This window comes from Lonchura striata, chromosome 4 (genome assembly GCF_046129695.1).
Source record: "Lonchura striata isolate bLonStr1 chromosome 4, bLonStr1.mat, whole genome shotgun sequence".
NCBI classification, from domain to species: Eukaryota; Metazoa; Chordata; class Aves; order Passeriformes; family Estrildidae; genus Lonchura; species Lonchura striata.
In genome coordinates this window covers 8,183,978-8,207,479 of record NC_134606.1, presented here as the reverse complement: position 1 = coordinate 8,207,479, position 23,502 = coordinate 8,183,978, and the positions used below count along the sequence as shown (strand labels likewise).

The 23,502-nt window shown below is 45.2% G+C and overlaps 1 protein-coding gene across 3 annotated transcripts in view; it reads right to left on the bottom strand.

Moving 5' to 3' along the window:
* Nucleotides 1–3,925: 3,925 nt before the first annotated feature.
* FGFR3 (fibroblast growth factor receptor 3) overlaps nucleotides 3,926–23,502 on the bottom strand; it is a 55,419-nt gene continuing 35,842 nt past the window's right edge. The window contains exons 6-18 of one of the 3 annotated variants that reach the window (XM_021535670.3): nucleotides 22,717–22,840; nucleotides 22,111–22,301; nucleotides 17,451–17,595; nucleotides 14,672–14,865; nucleotides 13,730–13,875; nucleotides 13,518–13,639; nucleotides 12,238–12,348; nucleotides 11,895–12,085; nucleotides 11,081–11,203; nucleotides 9,432–9,502; nucleotides 7,865–8,002; nucleotides 7,323–7,428; nucleotides 3,926–7,234 (exon numbers count right to left, since the gene is read on the bottom strand). In XM_021535670.3, the coding sequence (XP_021391345.2) occupies nucleotides 7,070–7,234; nucleotides 7,323–7,428; nucleotides 7,865–8,002; nucleotides 9,432–9,502; nucleotides 11,081–11,203; nucleotides 11,895–12,085; nucleotides 12,238–12,348; nucleotides 13,518–13,639; nucleotides 13,730–13,875; nucleotides 14,672–14,865; nucleotides 17,451–17,595; nucleotides 22,111–22,301; nucleotides 22,717–22,840 (1,827 nt within the window). In that variant the 3' untranslated portion in view covers nucleotides 3,926–7,069. Of the gene's footprint in view, nucleotides 7,235–7,322; nucleotides 7,429–7,864; nucleotides 8,003–9,431; nucleotides 9,503–11,080; nucleotides 11,204–11,894; nucleotides 12,086–12,237; nucleotides 12,349–13,517; nucleotides 13,640–13,729; nucleotides 13,879–14,671; nucleotides 14,866–17,450; nucleotides 17,596–22,110; nucleotides 22,302–22,716; nucleotides 22,841–23,502 lie in introns of all 3 variants that reach the window. The other 2 variants (XM_021535669.2, XM_021535671.3) reach the window with 2 other exon arrangements.

The window sequence follows — 23,502 nt, the reverse complement described above, 5'->3', positions numbered from 1 at the left end:
AGGGAGGTCGTTGTTCTGGAGCCCTGAAATGTGCAATGAGCATCTGTCAATGCTCTTTTAGTTTGTTCCTGCAGAATGGCCTCAGGCATCATCACTTCTGAGCCTGCCATTGCCTGTGGGACAGACATGGATGTGGGACAGACAAACGCTGCCGGGAGGCACAGGAGGCTGAAAACAAATCTCTGTCTCCTGCAATATGAAGAGGTAACCTGTCAGCACTACTAAAGTAGGTTTAATAGCAAAGTCTGCTTGAAAACTTCTGCAAAGTCAAGCCATTTGTTGTTTGGGAGAAAACAAGCTTTTTCTGCCTCCTCTGTATTACGGGTGTGAAAGTGGAAAAATTGGCTGAAACCGATAAATGTGTTTTCTGCCTTGCTGAGCAGACTAGACAAGTGTCTGATGGAAGGTCAGCAGAAAGAGTAATTTCTTGACTAAGTTATTTTCTCTACTGGGGGAAAAGTTAACTGTGCTACCCAGGAAAGACAAGGAATGATTTCTCTTGTGTTGGGTTTGGGCAAATTCAGCAGGATCTGAGCTGCCACATAGAGTGACATGCTGGCTCCTGGGAAAAGTGGCAAGCTGCTGGCTGGATCCTGGATGGACAGGCAGCTGTTCTGGCTGTGCAGGAACAGGTCAGAAGTGCATGACAGCACTTCTTCAAGGAACTCAGTGCTGTGTCTGTGCAGGCTGTGACACTAAGTTATTCTCCAAAGCTTACAGCTCCTTGAGGCAGCTTCACTGAGGACTTGCAAGAATTCATTGGGGTTCTTTCCCCAGTTCTACCAGTCTGGCAGTGCCCTCAGGGGCTGTGCTAGGTTTTATATTGCCTTTCTCAGCCTTGATTTTCTGCTTCCCATAGTTCTGCTCCTCTCCTATTAAGAGGTTTTGCTGGTATGAGTCAAAACTTTCACCACTCCTGCTTGTAACCTGCTCTTTAATACAGTCTGTAACATCTGGAAGTCTCTCATTACACCAATATCCATGTTGCCTTTGGCTCAGGGTTGGCTGAACCCACTGCCTACCTGGCATGTAAGGCAGTGGTAACACCTCCCAGCCCATCTCAGTGAGCATGCAGAGGGTGGCCAGGCAGCCCCAGAGGTGAGTGTGTGTCGCCCTGATTCTTAAGATTTTCTAAAGCCTTCTGAGTTTACATTCTGTTAGAAAACTTTCCCACAAATTTTCTATAAACAACATATTGTTTTGCATTCCTTCGTGGGGGTGGAGGAAGTTGATGTACTGGTGATTTGTCCAATGTCTTTGGAGAGGTGGCCCATTCATTCTCCAATCCACTGTCACCTTTGGAAAAGTATAAAAGTTGGAGTCAGAAAATAAACCTTCTTCTTTACCTTGCCATCGCAGTGGCCCATGTTGTGCTTTCTCGTGTCCTATGGCGACAAGTGTGCATGGCATTTAGCTAAATGCCAGCAACAAGGGTCTGTCATCACTGGGCAGGATATGTGCTGATTATCCATCTCATTCTGCCGAGTATCAGTTTGTGCTGCCTGGTTTTCTGGCCAAATGTGTAGGGAGTGCACCCTGGTGTCCTGGAGGTGGGGAGGTACATTATGGTCTCATGGTGCCACATTTCCTCTTGCTTTTACTGTTTAAATGTTGTGCCCAATGCCTATATGAATGTACCACTGGGTTGGAAGATGCATTTGGCTTGGTTCCATATTTCTGCTCCCTTCTCCCAGCTGGGGTCCTTCCTTCTTGAAGAAATGCTGGTTTTTCCTGCACTGGTGAGGAACCTGGAGCAAACCATGGATGGTGAATGTGATGCAGACTTTGGCCTTAAGCAAAGTCATTCCTGTGCCAATGCCACTTGCACATTTGGTGAGATATCTTTCTTCTGCTCCTGCCAGACACCACCACCCAAGGAAAAAAAAAGGTCTGGCACAGAGCTGGTCTTTGATGGGCACCATAACCCAGAGTTGTGAGGCCAGAAATGTCCCCATGAGGCTCTGATTGCAACACTGCACACTACAACAATGATTTCTTTCTTGGTTGTAGATAATAATCTTGTTGGGGCAGGGCACAATGCTTTTTCAGCTTGACATGTTACTGACACCTGAGATCTGTTTGTGAAAAACAACATGATGGTTATGAAACAGAGAAACTAACTGAAATATAACATGCCTGAGAAAGTGGAGGGAAAAGAGGGTATAAATAAGAGTGACAAATCCTTTCCTTGTCTCTGGTGAGCCCATGGTCCTGGGCCACAAAGCCCATGAAAGTTCTTCACCTCCTGGCATCTCCTCTGGCCACTCCCTCATGCCCTCCTGTTGTTAGTAGCTCTGCTGTGCTGAGCAGAGCCATCATTCACCCTTTATTCTCCTTTTTCATATAGCACAACATATCCCCATATTCCCTTTTCTGGAGATTATATAGCCCCTGGGAGGGATGAGCTTGCTCAGAAAAGTCACCAGGGGAAACACCTCCTTTGAGAGTCTGAAATGGCACCAAGCCCCAGGAAACTTTGCTGTTATGGTTCTAGCTGCCTTCTCCTACTGACACTTGCAGGGCTTCAGACTTTTCTTCCTTTTGCCAAATCCTCCCTGTCTCACCATGGAGCCATGACCAATGGAAATAAATTTACAACAAACAATTTTAGGAATTTATTTGAATGTTGCTATGAAACAGGTCACGACAGCCAGTGAGAGGCTCTATTTGTGTAGACACCCACAGAGGAAAGAAGACATTTGTTTTGCTTTGAAAAATAACTCTTTCATGTGTAAAGGGCATTTTGGGTTTGGGTGGAAGGCTGCAGCCACTGAAGGGAAGATGAGCTGCAGTGGGATGTTCACTCAGTCACACAGCCTAACCAAGTAAATTTGCAAATTTTCCTTGAGGTCGTTTTGTGCGTTGCTCAATGCACATCACAAGCTGCAGCCAAACGTTCAACATGGGCTTAGAACTGGATGCATTGTAGGGCAATTAAAGTAAAATATTTCCCTCTCCTCCCTAGGCCACAAGCAAACACGGCTGCGGGTGAAGGCCAGCAGAGGAAGAATGACATCATGAAACCCAAGAGGGAAAGCAAACACCGAGCCAGCGCCATGTGCAGGTCAGCCACGGCACCAGGACAGACTTTCCTCTTTGTGACTTTGATTTCTGTGCTGTTTGCCCAGCAGGCTTTTATTGGGAAAGCTTTCAAGCACAGGTGCTATACACCACAGCTCACTGCAGAAGGATCTGACCCTCTCCCACTTCTCCACTCCTGGTGGTGGCAAATGGAGCACAACATCCTCACCCTGCCCCGATGAAGCAAGTTCCTCAAAAGGCCATTTAGTCACTCTGCCTGCAGCCCTGGATGGCCAGGACTTCTCCTCTGGCTCATGCTGCTCCTGCTGGGGCAGGGCTCAGGGTGGCCACCAAAGCGTGTCCCTAAAGCACAGAAGCAACTCATTTCAGGTAGCAAGGCTCCTCTTAACAACACAGTGGCACTAAAAGAACGGTGGCTTTTCTTACAATGGCAAGGAAATTACCTGAATCTCATGTGATTTTAAAATTCTTTTTTATCTAGGATGGAACAGTGCTGGTGTCAGTCCCAGTGCCACAGATGGAACCTCCTTGGATGCATGCCATCCCATGCCCAGCTACTTAAAACACAAAGGTTTGCTAGTGGGCAGGGTGTACACAGGTAGGCAAACGTGCCTGCCTAGATCCAGGTGTCTGAGATGCATTTCAACAGGATCACTTGTAGGAACCAGTATTATATGAAAGTGCTGGTAGGATTGGCCCAAAGTCTCCCAAGCTGCAACATCCCCTGCATTGTCTGCTACCAGAAACACCAGGTTTTACTGAGTCCCCTTGCTTAGGCCCCCCCAAAAGTCAAAGCCAGGGCTGACACCCCTGTGCACACAGTGGCTTGTGTGGCTATAAATACACCCACTAACAAACACAGAAGACTGCCCTTCAACCAAAATGGCTGTAATTAATTTATTATGAATACAAAACCTGAACTGGCCAGGACTCGCAAAGCAGCACTATAAAAATTAAACCTTCCTGGCAATACCAGTCCCAATGCCTAGAACACTTGGTTTTGCAAAGGACCCTCACAACTGGAATAAACCCCAAAATTTATCAACTTGTTTATTTTTTTTTTTTTTGGTAGAAGTAAGTTTCCCATGTTAACAAAAGCAGAATAGTTTTATTTAGTGTTCATCTCACACCTTTGACAGCTGCAGCTGTCAGGCACAGAAGTACAGTATTAAAATAAACTGAACAGAGTTGCTCATTGCAAAAATCACACTATGCAAACCTGTGGATTGTAACATCAACAGTATAAAATGTAACAAAATTGGAACTTTTAATTTTTTTAAGCTTTTAAAGATAATAGTCCAGGCTATAAAACTATATAAGCATTGAATAAGAAATGTTAAAGTCAACAAGTCTACAACAGATACATCTTGTAAAAACTCAATAAATTATATATATATTTATAATATCTAGTAACATTTAAAACCATGCACAGTTTTGTACATTTTCTTTTTTCAGTACAGGAAAACTCTTTGCTTCGAGTACTTGGAATGTACACAATTAGCAGACATTTGTAAGAAAATACCAAAAAATTCTTTTTTTTTCTTCCAACAAAACAAAACTCTATAGAAATCTACCTTCTCAAACTCCCACTGAAGTAACCTCGAACTATAAATTATTTATTTTAGGATAAGGATTCTGTGGCTCTAAGAAGAAAAAAAAAAATCCTTAAATGAGATGCTGTCATCCTGTTATTCTGCAACATTGATATGCAATATGCACCAGAGAAAAATGAAAAGAAAGAATTCAGGATGTAATTTGCTTTGCCTCTTCTGGTAGTACATAAAGAAGTCTTCTGGACAAAAAATAAAAAACCTCACCCACAACAAATCCTCAGCCCAAACCTCCCCCTGTCAGCTTGATCCATGCTAACATTCTTTAGGTCACTCCTGTGCTTTCACATAGCTATCTGGCATTGAGGAACAGAACAGCATAGCATTCTAAACACCAAAAATCAGGCATCACTGGCACTTTCCAATGTGTTAGATGCAAAAGAAATATGCAGCTGTAGCAGCTCTCCTGCAAACAGTGTCACTATTTTGCTCACATGGCATTTCTGAAGCCGAAAATACAACAGTACTGGCAAAGAGGAGAGAAAAAAAACCTACCCTGCACCATCCAAAGTCAACATTTCACTTTGCTGCATACTTGTTATTAAATCGACCACAAAGAATACCTTCATTTGAAAATAGAAAAATAAACACCCACACCCCCTTAATGCACAGTGGTTAAACTGATGGAAGAATTCTTGGCCCTGTTTTTCAGAAATATGTAAAAATCATCTCTCTGCTGCTATTTGCTTGGTTTTAACCACTGGTGATGTATTGAAAAATAAACTTACCTTTGCTCACTGCAATCCAGGATAAACTAATATTTTTTTAATGAATACATATATATATTTATAACATTAAATGTAATTTGTTAAAGGACTGTACATCTATACATTCTTTCAATATTTCCCATAAACACAAAGGAAAAACTTGATTAATATATTTTTCTCCATTTTTAATAAGTTAAAAAAAACACCCTTAAGTTTGGTGAAATTTAAAGTTTACAGTAACGCTATACTATTTAAACCAATGAACAGATATGTTAATGTCTATAAATAACTTTACAAATATACATGTTAAGGTACAATTTTTAAAACAAAACTGTGAAGATACAAAACAAACAATCAAAAACATCTTTTCTTTTGCCCAGATCAGTATATCCTAGATTGCAATGCTCGTATTTTGAGACTCTCTCTCTCAGTACTGCTTTATGTTGCATTAGTATTATACATTCTTTTATTTTAATATATTTATTTATATATATACATGATATATTTATAGATATATACACAGATTCTCTGGGATAAACCTTTTTGATATAAGTTAAAGGCTCTTGCCTACAGGTACCCGTAACTTCTCTATCCAAGTCACTGCACATCGATGGAGCCAAACCTCTGGCGTCGAGGGGTGGATGGAGGAGCTGCTCCCCCCACTCACCCTTGGCAAGCAAGAACTGGCAAACCCCAAAAATGAGATTTATTCCTTTCCCCCCGCTTTTGGCTGTTCTCAAAGGTCAGGGTGTGACTTGAGATGCCGTGTGGGCTCCAGGAGCCAGGTGTCAGGGCACCCTCTGCTCTCAGGTGGGTGATGCTCTGCTCCCCAGGGACCCCTGGGGTCTCTGCCCATCCCTGGGGTCTGCTCCTGCCTTGGCTCGGCCCCGTTGCTCCCAGCCCCGTGCAAGGGCCAAGGCGCTGACACTTCAGATGACTTGACCACCTCTCTTTTTACTATTTTTACTTCTCCATGACAATTTGCATTTTACTTAACTTTGCTTTCTCTTCTTCCAAAAAGGATTCCTTCTTATGTAGCTGGGTAGTAAGATCACGAAGCTATAAAAACGACGACAACAAAAATATAGATATTTTTATAAATATATGAATCCCTGCAGGCAACGTGGCTTTTCAGCTCCACCAAAAAGGTTCATGTACAGATTGCATAAGCGAAGAATTTCCACATTCTTTACACTTTTTTTTTTTTTTGCATGTTTCTTTTTTTTTTTTTTACTTTTAAAGGAAGATTTCTTTTTCTCTTTTCTTCGTATTGCAGGCACAGAACGGTTACTCTGGCACTCGGAACGCAAGCGTGGAGGCTGGGAGGTGTCAGCGCCCCCCAGGTTCAACATTCTGCGTAGTGAAAGAAAAATCCCTAACAAAATGGAAAACTAAACCAAAAAAAAACCAAACAAAAAATCATCTAGGATAGATCATCTTGGCAAGAGATTATAGTTCCTTCAGGCCAAACAGTGCTTCTTGACTTTTCATACAGCAATAGGGAAAAAAAAATTAAAAAAAAATATATAAAAAGTTAATTTTTTTTTAAACCCTGAACAGCTTGTCAACAACACAAATCTCCAGGCACCACCACACAGTTCCACTGGAAGATCCTTCAGTACGGTTTCATGCTGGGCGCCCCGCACTCGCCACGGGCACACTGCCCACCTGCCCGTCCGTCCGTCCGTCTGTCCGTGTCCCTGGGGCTCCTCACGTCCGGATGACGCCGTTGCAGGGCGGGCGCTTGGGCAGGCAGGGCTCATCGGGCAGCAGGTCATGTGCAAAGACCGAGTCGTCCCCTGAGGAGCACGTGCTGTGGGTGTCCTGGCCGGCCGGCGAGTACTGCTCGAAGGGCACCGACAGGTCCAGGTACTCCTGCCAGGGTGACAGAGCCATCAGTGCTGCGTGTCCCCCGCGCCAGGGAACAAGTGACCCCCTCCCACGCCCGCCCCGCCACACTCACGTCGGTGGATGTCACAGTGAGGACCCTGTCCAGGTCTTCCACCAGCTGCTTGAAGGTGGGTCGCTGCGAGGGGACGGCGTGCCAGCACTCCCGCATGATCATGTACCTGCACGTGGGGACACGGGACAGTCACGTGTGGTCAGGCCAAGTGACACCCACCCACCTGCTCGCCCATCTCCAAATCGCTGAAGGAACAGCCGTGGCCAACGTGGCTTCAGCCATGGCCAGCTGGGGGGAAGAGGAGGGTTTGTGGAGCCATGGTCCTCATCGCTGATCCTCTGACACATGAGCGTGCCCTCAGAGCAGGAGGAGGACCTGTCCTGGCGGTGACACACCAGAGCTACACCCCCAGGTGCCACCCACCCAGCAAGGGGAGGTGCTGCGTGTCGCTCAGCATGGGCTGAGCAAAATCTACCTGGAGATGGCCACACAATTTCCCAGTGGGGAAGTCCCAGCAGCCCAGAGCCCAGAGCCCAGCAGGGTGTTTCTGGCCTCAGAGAGAACAGGGAGTGGAGCAAGGTCAGCCCCCAGCACACACTCACAAATCATGGGTGCAGTTTGCAGGTTTGTCCATCCGATGGCCTTCCTTCAAGAGCTTGAAGAGCTCCTCAACGGGAATTCCTGGGTATGGAGACCCTCCCAAAGTGAAGATCTCCCATAGTAGCACTCCAAAAGACCAGCTGGAAACCAAAGAAAGATCTTTAAAATTCAATGAGGTTTTTTTTTTTTTTCCAAACCCCCCCCATATCCCATCCCCCTTGCTCAGCTTTATTTCTGTGCAGCCATGCATATCTAACAAAGTCATCAATAGCATGACTAATTGCCTAGGCCATTTTTACTAGTTACTTGGAGATCTCTACTGATCCAACTCAATAGCAAAGAAATCCCAGGCACCAAGTCTGAAATTGAAATGAGCATTTAATCAGATAGGTGACAGCCCATCTATCACCGCCAGCTCTTTGTTAGGTCTTCCACCAGCTCCACTGAATGGAACAAATCAAATTATTCATGCACGGCTTCACTGAATTGCAGGCTTGGAACCACAGGCCACTAATTGTGCAAGCTGATACCAAAACTTGCTTGTTACAACACCCATTTCACTGGCCAAGCAGGGAGAAAAATACCCCAACAAAAATCAGCAGAGCACTAATGTTACACACTTCAGTCCCACAGCTGTGCTCTGGTTAAAAGTCCTATTTTTCAAAAATATCTTTTGCCTTCTTCATTTTCTTTCTAAAAACAGGGATTATCTGTCTCTGTTTCACTTTCATGCACACTCACTTTCCCATTCTCTAGCTTTGATTTATCTGTCATGCCTTCTGCAGCATTACCTAAGCAAGGAAACTATGATTTAAGATCAATAAAAGCCAAAATATCTAAAAAATACAGAAATAGAAAGGATTTGTTTGTCCAGTTGCGAGCAGTGAGCTCTGGGGATAAGGCAGGCTAGCTATAAAAATGCCACTATTGATCAAATATTACAATAAAAAGCTAGTGTATATGTGGAGCTGCTTCAGCCCTTGCAAAATTCAGATGTGTTACTCATTTACATGTAAGGAGTGCTCTGCTGTTTGGTTACTGTGCAGAGGGACTAAAACAGATGAGACAGGATTACGAAAAATAAAGAAAATAAATGAAATGGCAAAATTAATCCAGGACTGTATTTGCTGAATATTCTTTGATCAATTCTAACAAGAGACAGAATATTTCATGCTCATTCCATATCCTTGACTGAAGCATAACAGTCTGGGTCAAAGTGTGGAGAACGCAGAGGGTAATTTTTTTTTCATGAGGTGTTTTTGGCACAGTATTTTTCAACTGCTGGATGAATCACCTCATCTATAAAGTGGACGAAATACCTGCCTGCTTTCCAGTAATTTTTCAGCAGCTCCCTAGAGACCCTCAGATGAAAGCAAGCAGATAACAGCAAAATAAAACCACGTGCGTGAAGATGCAGCTTGGAATCAGTTCCTGTACTTTTGCATCCCCAGGCACTCCAGCAGGAAACAAGCCCTGGTCATGCTTAGCAGTACTTTTGTCTGTAAGCTACTATAGGTGTTGGTTTCCCTGTTGTATTATTTTCTTTTTTCAAAGTGTGGGTTTGCTTACACATCGCTCTGGTGAGTATAGACCCGGTCAAACAAGGCTTCTGGAGCCATCCATTTCACAGGCAGCCGACCCTGTAATTAGGAAGACAATGGGAACACCCCATCAGCATATTCCCCCAGCCACAACGGCACCATCTGAATCTTCTTTTCTAATCCAGTTTGAAACATTTTCATTAACAACCACATCTGCCTTCCCGGTCACTGGGCAAAGCAGCAGTGGCCACATATAAACAGATTAGAGCATTTGATCCCTGGATCTTCACTGACAATCTCTTCAGTAAATGCTCTCTGTAGAGGACTGTATTTCACTGCCAAGGCAGGTTTAACATATCAGTGCAACTAAATCTTTGCATGGGAACAGCATCTAAGGCTCAGAGATGCAGTGAACTCTGTGGAAGAGCATGGGACAACACTTTCTATCTCTTTGTCTGGAAAGTACAGTTGACTAAGTCCAAACTCAGTTTAGGCTCAACTTGAAGGGAAACTTCTAAAGAGTGAAGGCAAGGCCCAGGTCCTCTAAGATACAAATCCTGATCCTGCTGGAGGCTAAAGGAGGAGGTCTGATGCCGTCCTACATCAGGGTCATAAGCACAGACTGTCATGTGAGAAATACAAGATGAGAAAGACTAGATTAATCATAATTCTCTGGGGCTTTGTTTGGCCCCTGGAGGGAGACAGAAAGTACTGCTTTGTGTTTGAACCATAATTTGGATATGGGGGAGCTTTGTCCTCTTCTCACCCACTGTCTCACTGTGGGAGATGACTAGAGATGAGACACAGCCAGGATATATAAATGGGATTATGTTCTCAGTTGTCCCACACAGCTCAAACTGGGAAAAATCCATCTGACCTGTGATTAAAATTCCCAAGAATTCTTATTAATTTATAATCAGAAATCCTGGCAATTAAGGAAGATTTCTGATATGTGGCTGAAGTGGATCAGAATGGACATGGTGGACTTCAAAGGACTGCTTGGACATTTAAACCCCTTGCAATCCCAAGACCCACGGGTTCTGCCCTGCCCTCAATCCTCACTCTGTCCTAGTTAGGGTTTTCCCTCAGGGCTCAACATCTGCTGCAGGCTCTGAACCAAGACAAAGGGCTTATTTTCTCAGCCCTTTATTTGTAAATTCATCTCTACAGAAAATATAAACAGCTCCAGGCCTCAGCCCCTGTATGAGACCATCTTCTCACTCTTGGCAGTGGAGCGAAGAAGCTCAGATGTAAAGAAGAGAGAAATACATGAAAGACAAGTAGATCCAGGTAGACAAGAAGTGACATTACTCTGTCAAGGGCTCTGGTGAGACAGAAGTTAGCTCCTTGGGACCTTTATGAACAGCGGTGGAGCAGACTGGTAAGGGCTCCATTCCTGTTGGGGAGAAACCTCAGTTTCTCTCAGTCTAAAGCACCCTGGCCAGAGCTGAAACCTCACAACCAGCAAGACCAGGATCTGTCAGGACAAAAACAGATGGTGGATAGACTCCTGGGACCAGCCTATCTACAGTCCCTCACCAGGTGAAGTCCCTGTCAGATTTCTTCCTCCTAAGCCCCTCTAGAAAGGGAGATGTGAGACAAAGCCCTCTTGCTGCAGGGATAACCAAGTTCCCTGCCAGAACGAGAACTGTGTGTGCTCGGCAGCTCTGTACTTACATTGGTGGTTTTCTTGTAATAGTCAATGTTGTGAACGTCTCTGGCGAGGCCAAAATCAGCTATTTTCATCACATTATCTTCAGTGACTAACACGTTCCTGGCTGCCAAGTCGCGATGAATGCACTGTGAAAGGTGAGCAAGCCAATAAATAAGGGCTCGTTAGCCGCTCACGCCTGGAACCAACAGCACCGTGTGGTTTATGAGCTGCCGTTTCATTGACTCCCAGGCTCATAAAGCTGTGGGCACTGCTTAGCTCCTGGCTCTGTGTGTCACCACCCCACCGTGCCTGCTCAGTGGGAACCCCCTCTTAGCAACACCTAATCGGCGGCCTCGGAGCCGGCACGGCCACGCAGGCACCTTTTCTCTCCAGACAGAATGTATGGATGAGAAAGACAGCTCCCCTCCTCTGTGGGCACTTACTGGCACGTGCAGCAGCTTTTCTCTGCTGCTTCCAGCAGGAAGAGGAGTGTAGGATGTTTAAGGGGAAAGGGATCTTGAAATTAAAGTATCCCAAATACATCCAAAATACAGACTCGCAGAATGGTCTGTGTTGCTGGTGCTTTTATAGGCATTTTGGGGGTGCTAACGGTCCTCCAGGTGACAGCTGTACAGCTGCATGGTTCAGGAATGCAGACAGCATATAGAGATTTTTCGTATGGATGGAGCCTCCATATACTTCATCCAGCAAAATCTGGCCTCTAAAGGGAGAAGCCTGCAATGTTTTGCCTGGGGTTGTCCCACACACAGAGCATTCCCTGCCTTTGAACACGTGGCTTTCACCAAGGCTTCCACCAGATGAGCTTTCTCAACTCACTTTCTGAGATGCCAGGTACTCCATGCCCCGTGCCACCTGGTAGGCACAGGAAACCAGGTCCTTAAATGTCAGCTGCTCCTCGGGCAGCTTGCAGGTGTCAAAGGAGTAGTCCATGCCAGGTGGGCGACGTGCCCTGAGGTATTCCCGCAAGTTCCCCTTTGACGCGTATTCCACCAACACGTAGAGTGGTCCTGCAAGGAACAGCACATCAGCACCCAGCAGAGGAAGACCTGACCACCCAAATCTCATCTGGGCCATTCTGGGCAGCCAGTAATTACAAACAAGGGATGGCCAAATCTGAGCCTTCTACAACCCGGTTAGTACCGGCTCCTCTGCTACGTACCGTCCTGCGTGCAGGCACCCAGGAGGTTAATAATGTTTTTGTGCTTCCCAATCATTTTCATCATTTCCATCTCAGAGACCAGGTCAGAAAGGTCTTTGTCTGTGGCATCATCTGGAGAAAGTAGAGCAGGAAAGCAAAAAAATGTCAGAAAGAAAATAAGTGTTTAGGGGTATACTTACAACTGCTGTGCAGCCATGTGGGACTTTGATGGGGAATACTCAGAATATGGTATTTGGCTTTATTCTACTTAGGGAAGAAGAATAAAAACAAAACCTACTACCATGGCAACAAAAAAAGATAAAAGAGCAAATAAGTGGAGGTAAATGTTCATATGGAAATCAATAATGCCTTTTGTCTTCTGTTTCATCCTCAGAAGTGTTAAAGGAAAAAAATTCAAATTTTGGTACCCGCTTTTCTGATAGTTTCTATCCCTCATCTCTAGAGGACAGGAGTTAATGATGGTGGAAGGTCAGGGCTGGGAGCAAATGCATTTTTTGGATGAGAAGTTGCAATGTCTCTGCAAAATTAGAAAAATCTATCTACAAAAGTAGAAAGATTGGGAAAACCTCCTCAAAGGAATGTTTTGGTTCAGAAAGATGGAAATGTTCCCACTTTCAAAACCAGCTTCGTAAAGACAAAAGGAAATGTAAATTAATTAAACCCATTTCTAGTAAGAAATATGACTTTTTTCCCCAATGTCCCCCCATGTAACCTCAAGCCCAGGCTGCTCACTGCCCTGCTTGCTCCAGGTGAACTCCTCAGCTGTTGGGGGGCAGGATGGGAAATGAAGACTTATCCAGAGGTGCCCACTGAATCCCCCATTTCTGTCTCCCTTTAATTTCTCAGGTGTCTGGGACCAAGTTTCCTTAATGAAAAGCTCCTGAAGAAGGAGTTTGTCAGCTGAAATTCCCCAAGCTCCATCTGAGGTTGCTGCACAAGCTTTTGGTAGAACAGGCAGCGCTGGTTAGGGGAGGAGTAAGGAGTGGGCTGATTCGTGGAGCTGGCTGGAAGAGAGGGGGATTCCCCTTCTTCTTAGGGATGCTACTACTACCCCTTGGCAGAGAACTGGACTAATTCCCAGTCCCTCTTCCTGATGGGATTTGCACTTTTGCCTGCTCTCCAGGGACAGCCCTCACCCCCAGGCTATGTGGGTAAAGGGGAGGACAGGCTGTTCCTGCTTTCTTCTATTGTATCTAGTTTGTGTAAAAGACTTAAAAGAGAAGCAAAGAGAGGAAATCCCAGCCCAATATGCTGTTCTGTCCTCTGTGGACTCCCCATACCTTTTAGCATCTTGACAGCAACTGTGATGGCCTTGTTTGGCTTGTCCTTATCAATCCCAATCGCTTCTGCCATCACCACTTGGCCAAAACACCCCTCGCCAAGCGGCTTCCCCAAGGTCAGGCTGGGTGGAGGGAGGAACAAACAGGTATGTTAGGAGGGTCCTGGTGTGGGGACACTCCCAACAGAGATCCCAGCCCTGGCTCTGACTGACCGAGACCGTGTCAATTCCCACTTGGGATCTGGAGGTAGTTCCAGCTCGGAAACATTGGCCAGCATCGGCCCATCGCTGGAGGAGAGGCGCGTGATCCGGACCAGCGGCGTGTTGGAATTCATGGAAGAGTTGGACTCCAGCGACACCTGCTTGGGTAGAGCAAATGAAGTGTTATTGCCAACTGTATCCCCAGGGCAGGCCGGGCCCAAGATGGATCACTGAGGAGGTTGGAGCTCTCTGGGCCCATGGACAGAATTCTGGGAATTTCTAACTGGGAAATGCCCCACCCTTGCAGAAATCCACTCATTTAGGCACTTGTGGTCAAGTGTTTAGCAGATGGAAAGGAGGGACATGTCAGCCAGTGCCCTCCAGCATCAGGAGGAATAATCCATTTCAGTTGTTCTGCTGCATCTCCACAGCCCATACAGACTATGAAGTGACTTCTCCCATCCTGGCATTGTCAATGCCCACCGTGAGCTTGCAGCCAAAACTTGAAATCCATACCCCTCACTGTGGGGTTTATGGGGTGTCTTTTGGTCCTGCCCCTCTGCAATTTCATGCAGCAGAACATCTCTTAACTTCACAGAGGACCTTTGCCACCATCACAGCAACAGCTTTGGGCTCACCAGTGACATCTGTGAAAGCAGGAATGAGCACAATCAGTGCTCTTTCTCCCCAAATTCCTGCTCCTCCAGGGAGCCTGGACTGGACTTCCTCTGCTAGATGTGCTTTCTGTGGCACTCACAGCTGCACTGCCAAAACCTCTTGGGCAAGGCCAACAGCAGTGGGGGCTGCTCACGACCCAGAGTCAGCTGCCACCTCTGCCAAAGCTTCACAGGCATAGAAATAAATAAATGGGGGTTACACTTCTTTGGGGCAAAAAAAAAAAAAAAAAAAAGGAGGGATACCATAGAGGGGAATAGGAATCTTGTATCTACTTTCTGTTACCTGTCTCTTGAGTGGGAATTTGGAGACTTTCTGAACAGTGGGGGTGTTCATGGCTTTTTTGTTTGACATTTTCATCCTCCAGACAATCACCAAGACCAGCACCAGGAGAAGGAGGAAAAAGCCAGTGCCATAACTGAGAATGCCAGTGTACACTGAGCCCGAATCATCCATCTCCATGAGCTCCTCGGCTGCAGGGTGACAAAAGATGGCAGTCAGGACAGGGTGGGCAGCTGCCCACACACAACTACACACACACAGCACAGAGAATATGGGCAGGACTTGTTCAGCTATGTCAATCTCAGTGAATTCAGTGAGGGGACTCTCCCAGGCCAGTGGTTTTCCACCTGCAGCTGTAGCTGCAAACATTAGTTTGGTTTGTTCTTTTTGGGGTAATTTTACTTTGGGTTTTTAAGAGCCACCAGCCCATAGATTGAAAACCACTGCTCTAGGCTGAAGGTACCTTCACACGTCTGTGCTGTCCCTCTGACCAAGACCTTGCACCTCTCCACACATCCACACAACGTGGCTGGATGCCTTGGATGTGCAAGACTGGGTTTGCTGCACTTTGCTGATTCAGATTCTCCATCCACCAGACTAGTGCCTGCCCTGAGGGACCAAGGGGCTTGAACAGCACTCAGCAGTAAGGCATCACACAGGGAGAAAGCCTCATGAGAAAAATCTGCTTAATTATTTAATGAAAACTTAATTCTGCTGGGAAGAGGCTGGAAGGTCTGTCCCAGAGAGGTGGGATAGCCAGGAGGGTGATGGCATGAGCCCATCAGCAGTGGTTACCTGCTTGCAAGACTTCTTAGACACCAGCAATGGTGTTTTCTGTGTTTTCTGTTTTTTCTGTGTTTTCTCCCTTGTTCTTTTCAGGACAGGCATGTTGACCAGAGGAAGGAGACATAGTGGGACTGATTTTCTGTCCTCCAAAGTTGTGTTGGCATCAGAGGGACAGTCAGCAGTGAGAAGCTTTATAATGAAGTCATGCTGGTGTGGATAGCTCAGTAATGGGTCGTGTCCATTGCTGAGCAGTCCCTTCAGCAAGCAGCAGGAGCCTTTCCCTGGCAGCAGCAAGCTCTGTTTCAAGTATTTGGTGGCAGAGCCCAAATGTCATGTTGGTGACATTGGGGACTGCTCCAGCCTGTGAAGGACCTGATCCTGCCAATGGCCATCTCCTCCCACAAAACAGGAGTACCAGATCTCTGGGGTCAGGCACTGTGGTTGTGCTGCAGCTGCCTTGCCCTCTGCTCCCTGTCCCTCCTCCTGTAGCATGGACAGGGCATTGCAAGCTGAAGCTCCCCAGATGGGCTGTATCCTGCACCCCTCTCTGTGGGGGCCTGCTGCTGCACAGATAGCTGTCCTTCACTGCATCTGACTTCAAAATAAAGTTCTACTTTTTGATTTTTGGTCAGTTTTCTCCTGCTTATTATTTTCTTGAATAAGAGGTGTGAATTCATGAACTGTAAAAGCAGAGTATGAGTCAGATGAGACAATACCGTGATATTCTGAAAATAACAGAGACATTAGTCTTCTAACCAAAGGAAATGTTTTCTCATCAGTGGATGTCAGAAACAGAAACAGGATCAGATCAGCTATTACAGAGCTGGCAAATAAAACAGGAAAGATCAGCAGATCCCACTGGCAGCAGGGCTGGGCATGGAGGAGACCTTCTTAAGCCCCCATAAAAGTGATTATATCCAAATCACCCGCACAGATAAAGTCAAGATTAGAAATGCCAAAGTTTCCGGTTCCTAAACACATCCTGAGATGGATGTGTTGTGAGATGGACCCAAATGTGGTCGGTCTATGGGTGAATCAAAGTGGGCTCTTTAGAATTTTGGGTGCCTTTTCAGTAAGGGTGTATTGAACATACTCAAGGTTTGTTTCTGTACTGAATGCAAGGCACAGCATATGTGAGGTTCAATATGAATATTGCTGGGACTTCCCTGGACCACGCTCAAGCCTGCCCTGCAGCCAGAGGCAGATTCAGCAGGTGAAGGGGCAGCACAGCCTCATTCCCCCTTTTGCAGAACAGATCTCTCTGTTGCACAGTCTGTGCTGGCTTCATTGTCAATAAGGGCTTTGCACATGAAAGGACCACAAAATTGAGGTCACTCTGGCCTCGGGTTTCAAGCCCACTGCAGCTTTCATCGATCCCAGCTGGAGCAGGCAGCATGCAATGCCCCTGGGAGCCAGGACTCCTGTGCTCTGCCTACAGATGACTCTCCTTGACCTTCTGTTTGAGATCACTATCTTGGCCTGCTCATGCGTGAAGTGGAAATAATGCTACAGGCAGGGAAGGGTGTACTCACACCAGACACTTATGCATCTAATTTTAGGTTAAGATATGAGGTCAGACAGAAAGGATCCTTCCCAAGATGATCCACAGTTCATGTCCAATTTAGGTGCCCTGGATCATCTGATGGGGAGGTTTTCTTCGCCCACTGTCAGAGTAAGAAGACAAAGCTCCTTATTTTGGCACTTAACAGTCCTAGCAAAGAGGAGGTGAATACCTGCCTGTTATTAGGCAAAAAAAAAGATTCTGTGTATTTTACTGTATCACTACTGCAATAATTTAAATTTTGATATACAATGCAGAAAGAGTCAGCTGCAAGTATGCAACAGGGTTCTGCAGCAAATCCCAGAGAAGGTCTCCCTGGAAAACTCCCCTGCTCCAAGCAAGGGGCAGCCTCCGGGAACTTGGCATTTCCAAAGCAAAACATTGAGGCATCCTGGAGAGGGAAGGAGAGGCCAGCACAGAAGGAAATACCTGGTAGCACCGTCAGCCAAGCAGAGTGATGTGAGAACCCAATAGAATTCCCTGCGAGACAAGTATATTCCCCAGCATCCTCAAAAGTAACATTTCGCAAGTACAGAATCTCTAGCTCCTTATCCGTTGTGTTAACACCTGCCGTCTACGGGGAAAAAAAACACACACATATAGAAAGAGGGAAAACAGAGAATAAGCCACATTCCCAGCAAGTGTGAGGACACCACAGGCAAATTTCAAAAGCAGATTAAAGTGGTTCTTTTTTATTATTATTTTCCAATGGCCCATCTTCCACATTTATTTATTCATTCCCCTCTGCAACCTGTAGTCAAAAGCAAAAAAAAAAAAAAGTCCCTTCACCAGGTTCTTACTCTGTCCCACTAAAGAAGCATGCAAGCAAAAGCGTCCAAATGAAAAATTGCCCCCACAATATGACTGACTTTGGGTTAGTGAGGTGAGTAGAGGGGTGGGGAAAGAGAGATGGGAAATGGAAATGAGGACAGACAGAAAGAAAGGGGAAAGGAGGGGAGATGTAGTGGGGAAAGATTCAAGTGCTGATCAAAGGAATATATAAACATGGTTCATGAGTTCATTGAAAATATAGAATTCTAGAATTTTTTAGAATTTCTTCAGTGGGCATCTCAAAGCCATATATTGATTACACAGACCTTGACACTGCAGTAGAATCTGGTTTATAACCAGAGGATGCCTTTAAGGAACTTTCCTGCAGTGGCACCAAATAATACAGCAGTCAAACCTTCTAGGCTGGAGTCAAACCCCAAAGCCCATGAGATTGGTTCTCCTCTCTAGTTAACATGTTTGCTTGAATGAGCCAATGTTGATATTTATTTCTCCATTACTTCTCCAAGAGACAGAACTGATTAATTCAGTTTTGTAGGTGAAAAACACAAAACAGTTTGGTTTTCCAGAGCTTGGAACATCACAGGTTATTAACATGCAATTCTGTTATCAGCACTCAATTGTAAGGAAAGGAAAGGAAAGGAAGTATGAAGAGTTGATAGTAAAATTTGACAGTCATTTTATTGTGGGAATTTTTCCATGGCAATTGCTGTATAGGCGTTACAGTCTTGTAAAAAAAAAAATTAGCAAGAAAATAAGATAAAGCCATTCAGCGTCAGTTGACAGGGTATAATACAAAATGAATAGTAATTTTAATCACTAGATTCTTAAAAATGTTATAGCTCATTCTTGCAGTTGCCAGGGCCTTGGGACAGAGTCTGTAGTTTACCTGGTTTTGGTTTGCGAATGTGGAGCCAAAATGGCTTTTCGGCTATGCCTACGAAATTGTTGGCTCTACACAGATATTCTCCTTCATCTTGTTCTGTCACATTGAACAGATTTAGGTTAGCATCGGCTTCAGCGTTTTTACTGATCCAAGACTGCAGGAATAGACAGAAACCTGAACTTCAGTAAACCAAACAATAGCTCCATCGCACCTACATCAGCCAGGATTGACTGCACGGCTGTGCCGGCATCCCCGGCTCACCCTGTGGTGAGACACCGACCCCAGGACTGGGTGGTGGAAAGAAGTTGCCTTTGGCCCCCAAACCACGTGCAGGTGAGATCCCTTCCCTTCACACAGGCGATTTCTTTTTTAAAACAGAACAGTTTGCCCCTTCTCCATCTGACAGCAGTCAAAGGCTCGATGGTTTCTTAATAACTCTGCAGACAGGAGCACCAGAGAAAGGGCTTAAGCAGAGATTTGTGTTTGCAACCCGGCTCAGCAAATACTGTTTCAATTATCAGATTCCAAAATAGAATTTGGAAACAAAATATAAGCAGTGGCAGTCTGAAACTTGCTGCTGACTTTGCCTTTCAGAAATTAGCTGTAATTTTTTCCACTGCTTATAGGAGCCTCTTCTTTACTAAATAAAGTGGTGTATATAAATCAAACAAACTTCAGACTTTTAAGCAATGTGTTTATTTCTCTTCTAAGCTGCCACAACAGCACATCAGCTTCTTCCCAAAACACTAAACAGTTGTTTTTATTTTGGCTGAAAATGCATAACTGTTTTTAAGTGGCCTCAGAAGAAGCTTCAGTTCTGGAAATGAAAATAAAGCAAATGTCTTCTCTGTTTTGGTCTTACACTCTCCAGCCCAGTCTTGATGCCTTTCATTTCCAAGCCTGATCCTGCCAATATGACTTGCAGCTCATTAAAATCATGGAGGCAGCCAGCTCTGATAGGTCATTAGGAACTGAACCCAGAGGAGGCACCAGAGAGGAGCCCCAGTATCCATGTCTGATGACAAACACTACCAGTTTTGACCTGAGCTCATCTCCAAGGCTTACGTGCAAGTCTGTCTGCCCTGACTAGTGGGGAAACGTGCCTGCCTGCTGTTGCTGCCTTGTTTATAATTAAACCAGGCATGTTTCAATGCAGAATGTACCATTTAGCTCTTGACAAAGCTTGGGCACAGTGTTGCCAGCCCCCTTCTGTAACTGGAATGCATTTAGTGCTCTTCTGCAAAGAAAAAGGGGTTTTCTTTGATCACAAATTAGCTCAGGCTTTCAGGAATTGATGCAGGTGATGGCTTGGTTTTGTCAGGCTGTTTAAAAAATGGTTTCAAAGTACAGCATTCAACTTATCCATCTGGACTTGGGTGGGATTTGACACCCCCTCACCCTCCCCTTTAGATGTACGGGGGGAAATTTCACATGCTGGGCACCTCTCTGACTCCCTTGCTGTGATGGAGACTGGGATATTCCCCATATTTAACTGCCCTATAGCAGCTCCTACACGCCACAAAATCTCCTGAAAGCAGGAGGGAAGGGCAGGCTGATAAAAAAACCCTTATCTCCCTGCAGGAGAGCAGCATGGGGCAGGAGAGCAGTTCTGTGAGCAGGGGGGCTGTTAACAGCATCCTGCTCCTGCCAGGGTGCTGGGGCAAGGCAGCAGCACCGCGTGGCATGAGGAAACCAAGTCCATAAAGCCAATGGACCAGCCCTGAGATGACAGCAAGATCATTTTATCAGATCTTCACATATAAAAAACAAGCACACCACATTTCAGAAGGAAAAGAAAAAAAAAAAAATCCCTGCAAAGCTGGGTCTGACACAGCTCTGTGGAGGCCCAGTACTGGCGCACAAAAGATGCATCCCAAAATGGAAATGCTCCGTGCCCCAGCGCTGATGCCGGCATTAATACAATTCAAAGCATTCCTGATTAACCAGAAGTAGTAAATAGACGTGTGCTGGTCCTATTCAGCAAAAAAACATAAAACCAAACAAAACTTGTGCTTTCAAACGCCTGCCTGTGCTCCCCTTCGAGGAATGCGGAGCCTTTGCCGTCCACAGAAGAGAAGGTATTTGGCAATTCTAATTACCTACCCACCCCGGTGCCGCTCCAACTTAATTTTAAAACACTATTTATACGGACTATTTATATGTTCTTTGCCACGGCAAAATGGGGGCTTGTGCTTGTGACACAAGGCACTGTTCACAGCCGCTTTGCAAACTTCCAAAAGGTAGCACTTTATCCCACGGGGACCACACACGGAGCTCGGAGACTATATGAGATGGCATGTGACACAACCAGCTATTCAGAGCTTGGTGCTGGGCTGTGAAACTAGGGGGAAATTCAAATATGCATAATTCAAACACATTTGGAGAGGTGGTGAGAAATAAAAAGTTTTCTAAACTTGCGAGAAGCACATGTTGCCAGTCCTGAAGAACTGTCTCCAACCATTTCTTCCAACCAATCTGTTATTTCAATCTGTGTAATTATTTCCAGGGTCTCTGGCTTTTATTATAATGTATCTGGCTGCGTTACAGTTTTGTAGATACTGTCTGATAAGTGGTGGTTGTTTTTTTTAAAACTTCATACAAAGAGAAGAAGGGTGTGTGCAGTAGGATGTGCACAGGGAATGTCCATACACAGGACAGCCTCAGAGACAAAATCTGCTTTCAGCACTAACTGCAGAGCCAGAAAAACTCCATTTAGCCCTATATATTATAATAAACACCACCACATGATGCTTTAACTATTTTTTTTTAAGTATTTTAGAAGTCAAATGTGCTCCTCACTCCCTATTCCCTGCTTTTATATTTACATTGGTTGAGGGAAACCAAATCCTCTGGCTTTGTTATGGCTGTAATCTGAAAGTTGCCTTTCAAGAAAGCATTTTAGCAAAGTAAAGTCTTACTATGTACTTTCTGCTCAATTAAAAAAAAGAAACAACGGCTTTTCTGAGCATTGATAACAGCAATGTTCACAAATTTAGTGACTGGAACAAGATTATGTTGGCTCTCAAGTGCTGGTAGTTCAGCATTATTTGGTATGTGCACGCTGCAATGTGCTTCCTTAGAAAAGGAAGAATGTGTTTTAGTTGGGAGACTTTTATTTTAATAAACTCTGAAAATACCTCCATTGAAGCTGTAAAAAAAAAAGGTATTTTTACAATTTTAGGTCACATGTAATCTGACAGCTCTTTCATTGTGCTGCATGTCTCACAACTGCCTCAGCTCTTACAACTTTGCTTATCTGTGCCACCACAGTAGTAGTGTTATCTCTGGCAAACAGAAGAGTTTGGAATATGGATTTCAGGACATTTTTGCTGCATCCCCTCCAACAAGAAGAGTATTCCACTGGGCAGAATTAGAGAAGGACTGCCCTGAGGGTGAGGAGGAGCATGTACCAACCTTCAGCACTGTGACATACGGGGTTCCATCGGGTCCATATTTGCTGCCATTGACTTCCACATGTTTCAGCCACTGGATGTGAGGCTGGGCATCGCTGTAGACCTTGCAGTGAAATTCCACATTGCTCCCTACCACCACAGTCTGGTTGGCAGGGAGCCCTGCCTGCAGGATTGGTCGGTGGGGCGACCTTTCTGAAAAACAGAAAAGAAATCCTAATTTACTTGTCTTATTTTTGCCCAGCAAGTATTCTCCTCTGAAACATTAATCTCCTGTCTTTTCAGGGGAAAGGACACAAATTAGGTTTGTCCCCCACGGGTGTCCTGATCACTGTTCTACCCAGGGCTTCTCAAGCCAGATGGGGAATGACCACCTGGGAAGGGAGGGGGCATTTCAGCCCTCCCATTCCTTCTTTAAGCCCTCTGCAGACCCACTAAGTAATTTCCTGATCACAGATGAGAGCCCAAATTGTTGGCCAAAAAGAAGCTCGCTGTTGGTTTTAGAAGACACACGATCCAACACTTTGGGAAAGAAACCAAGCTCCTGTTCCCCATATCCTACTCCACATGGGCACAGATCAGCTGTTGAGGGAAAACAGTGGGATCTCACCTAGCACATCCAGCTGGTAGGTGTGCCTAATGTTGCCATATTTGTTCTCCACGACGCAGGTGTAATTGCCTCGATCTGACGGCACGACGCTCTCCATCACCAGGCTCCACTGCTGGTGTCGCAGCTAGAAGAGATCAACCAAGCTCGTGGTCAAGCACCATCCTCACCAGACCTTTCAAACCAAGGAACCATCACTGAGCTTCCACACACCTGGACCCCAGAGGAAGCCTGACCATCTCAATGACCCATTTACAAGGGTAATTAAAGAAAAAAGAAGAAGTTTTCCAGAAAAAGAGTCAAAGTTCTGGAATGGTCTGCCCAGGGAGGTGGTGGAGTCACCATCCCTGGGTGTGTTTAAAAAAAGACTGGATATGGCACTCAATGGCATGCTTTAGTTGAGGTGTTAGGGCATGGATTGGACTCGATGATCTTTAAGATCTCTTCCAACCTAGTCATTCTGTGACTTCTGTAAAGCCTTGATGAGAAAAGGCATTAAGACCAATGCAAAAATGATGCAACACAATGGAACACATTGAGATGTCAATGGGGACTTTATATTTCCACAATAATAACAATAACAAAGCCAGCTGACAACTGAATGTGGCACCTCTCACTAGAATAATTACTTCAGCAGGTATCACATAGGATCTATATTTTATGTATTTTAATATTCTGATCTGTATTTTAAAATGTCTGCACCATGGAGGCAACAGGTTATGGCATTTGTCTGAACAGAAACAGGTTTCTCCAATTGAGTTAGCTCCCTAAATTCTCTCTAAAAACAGG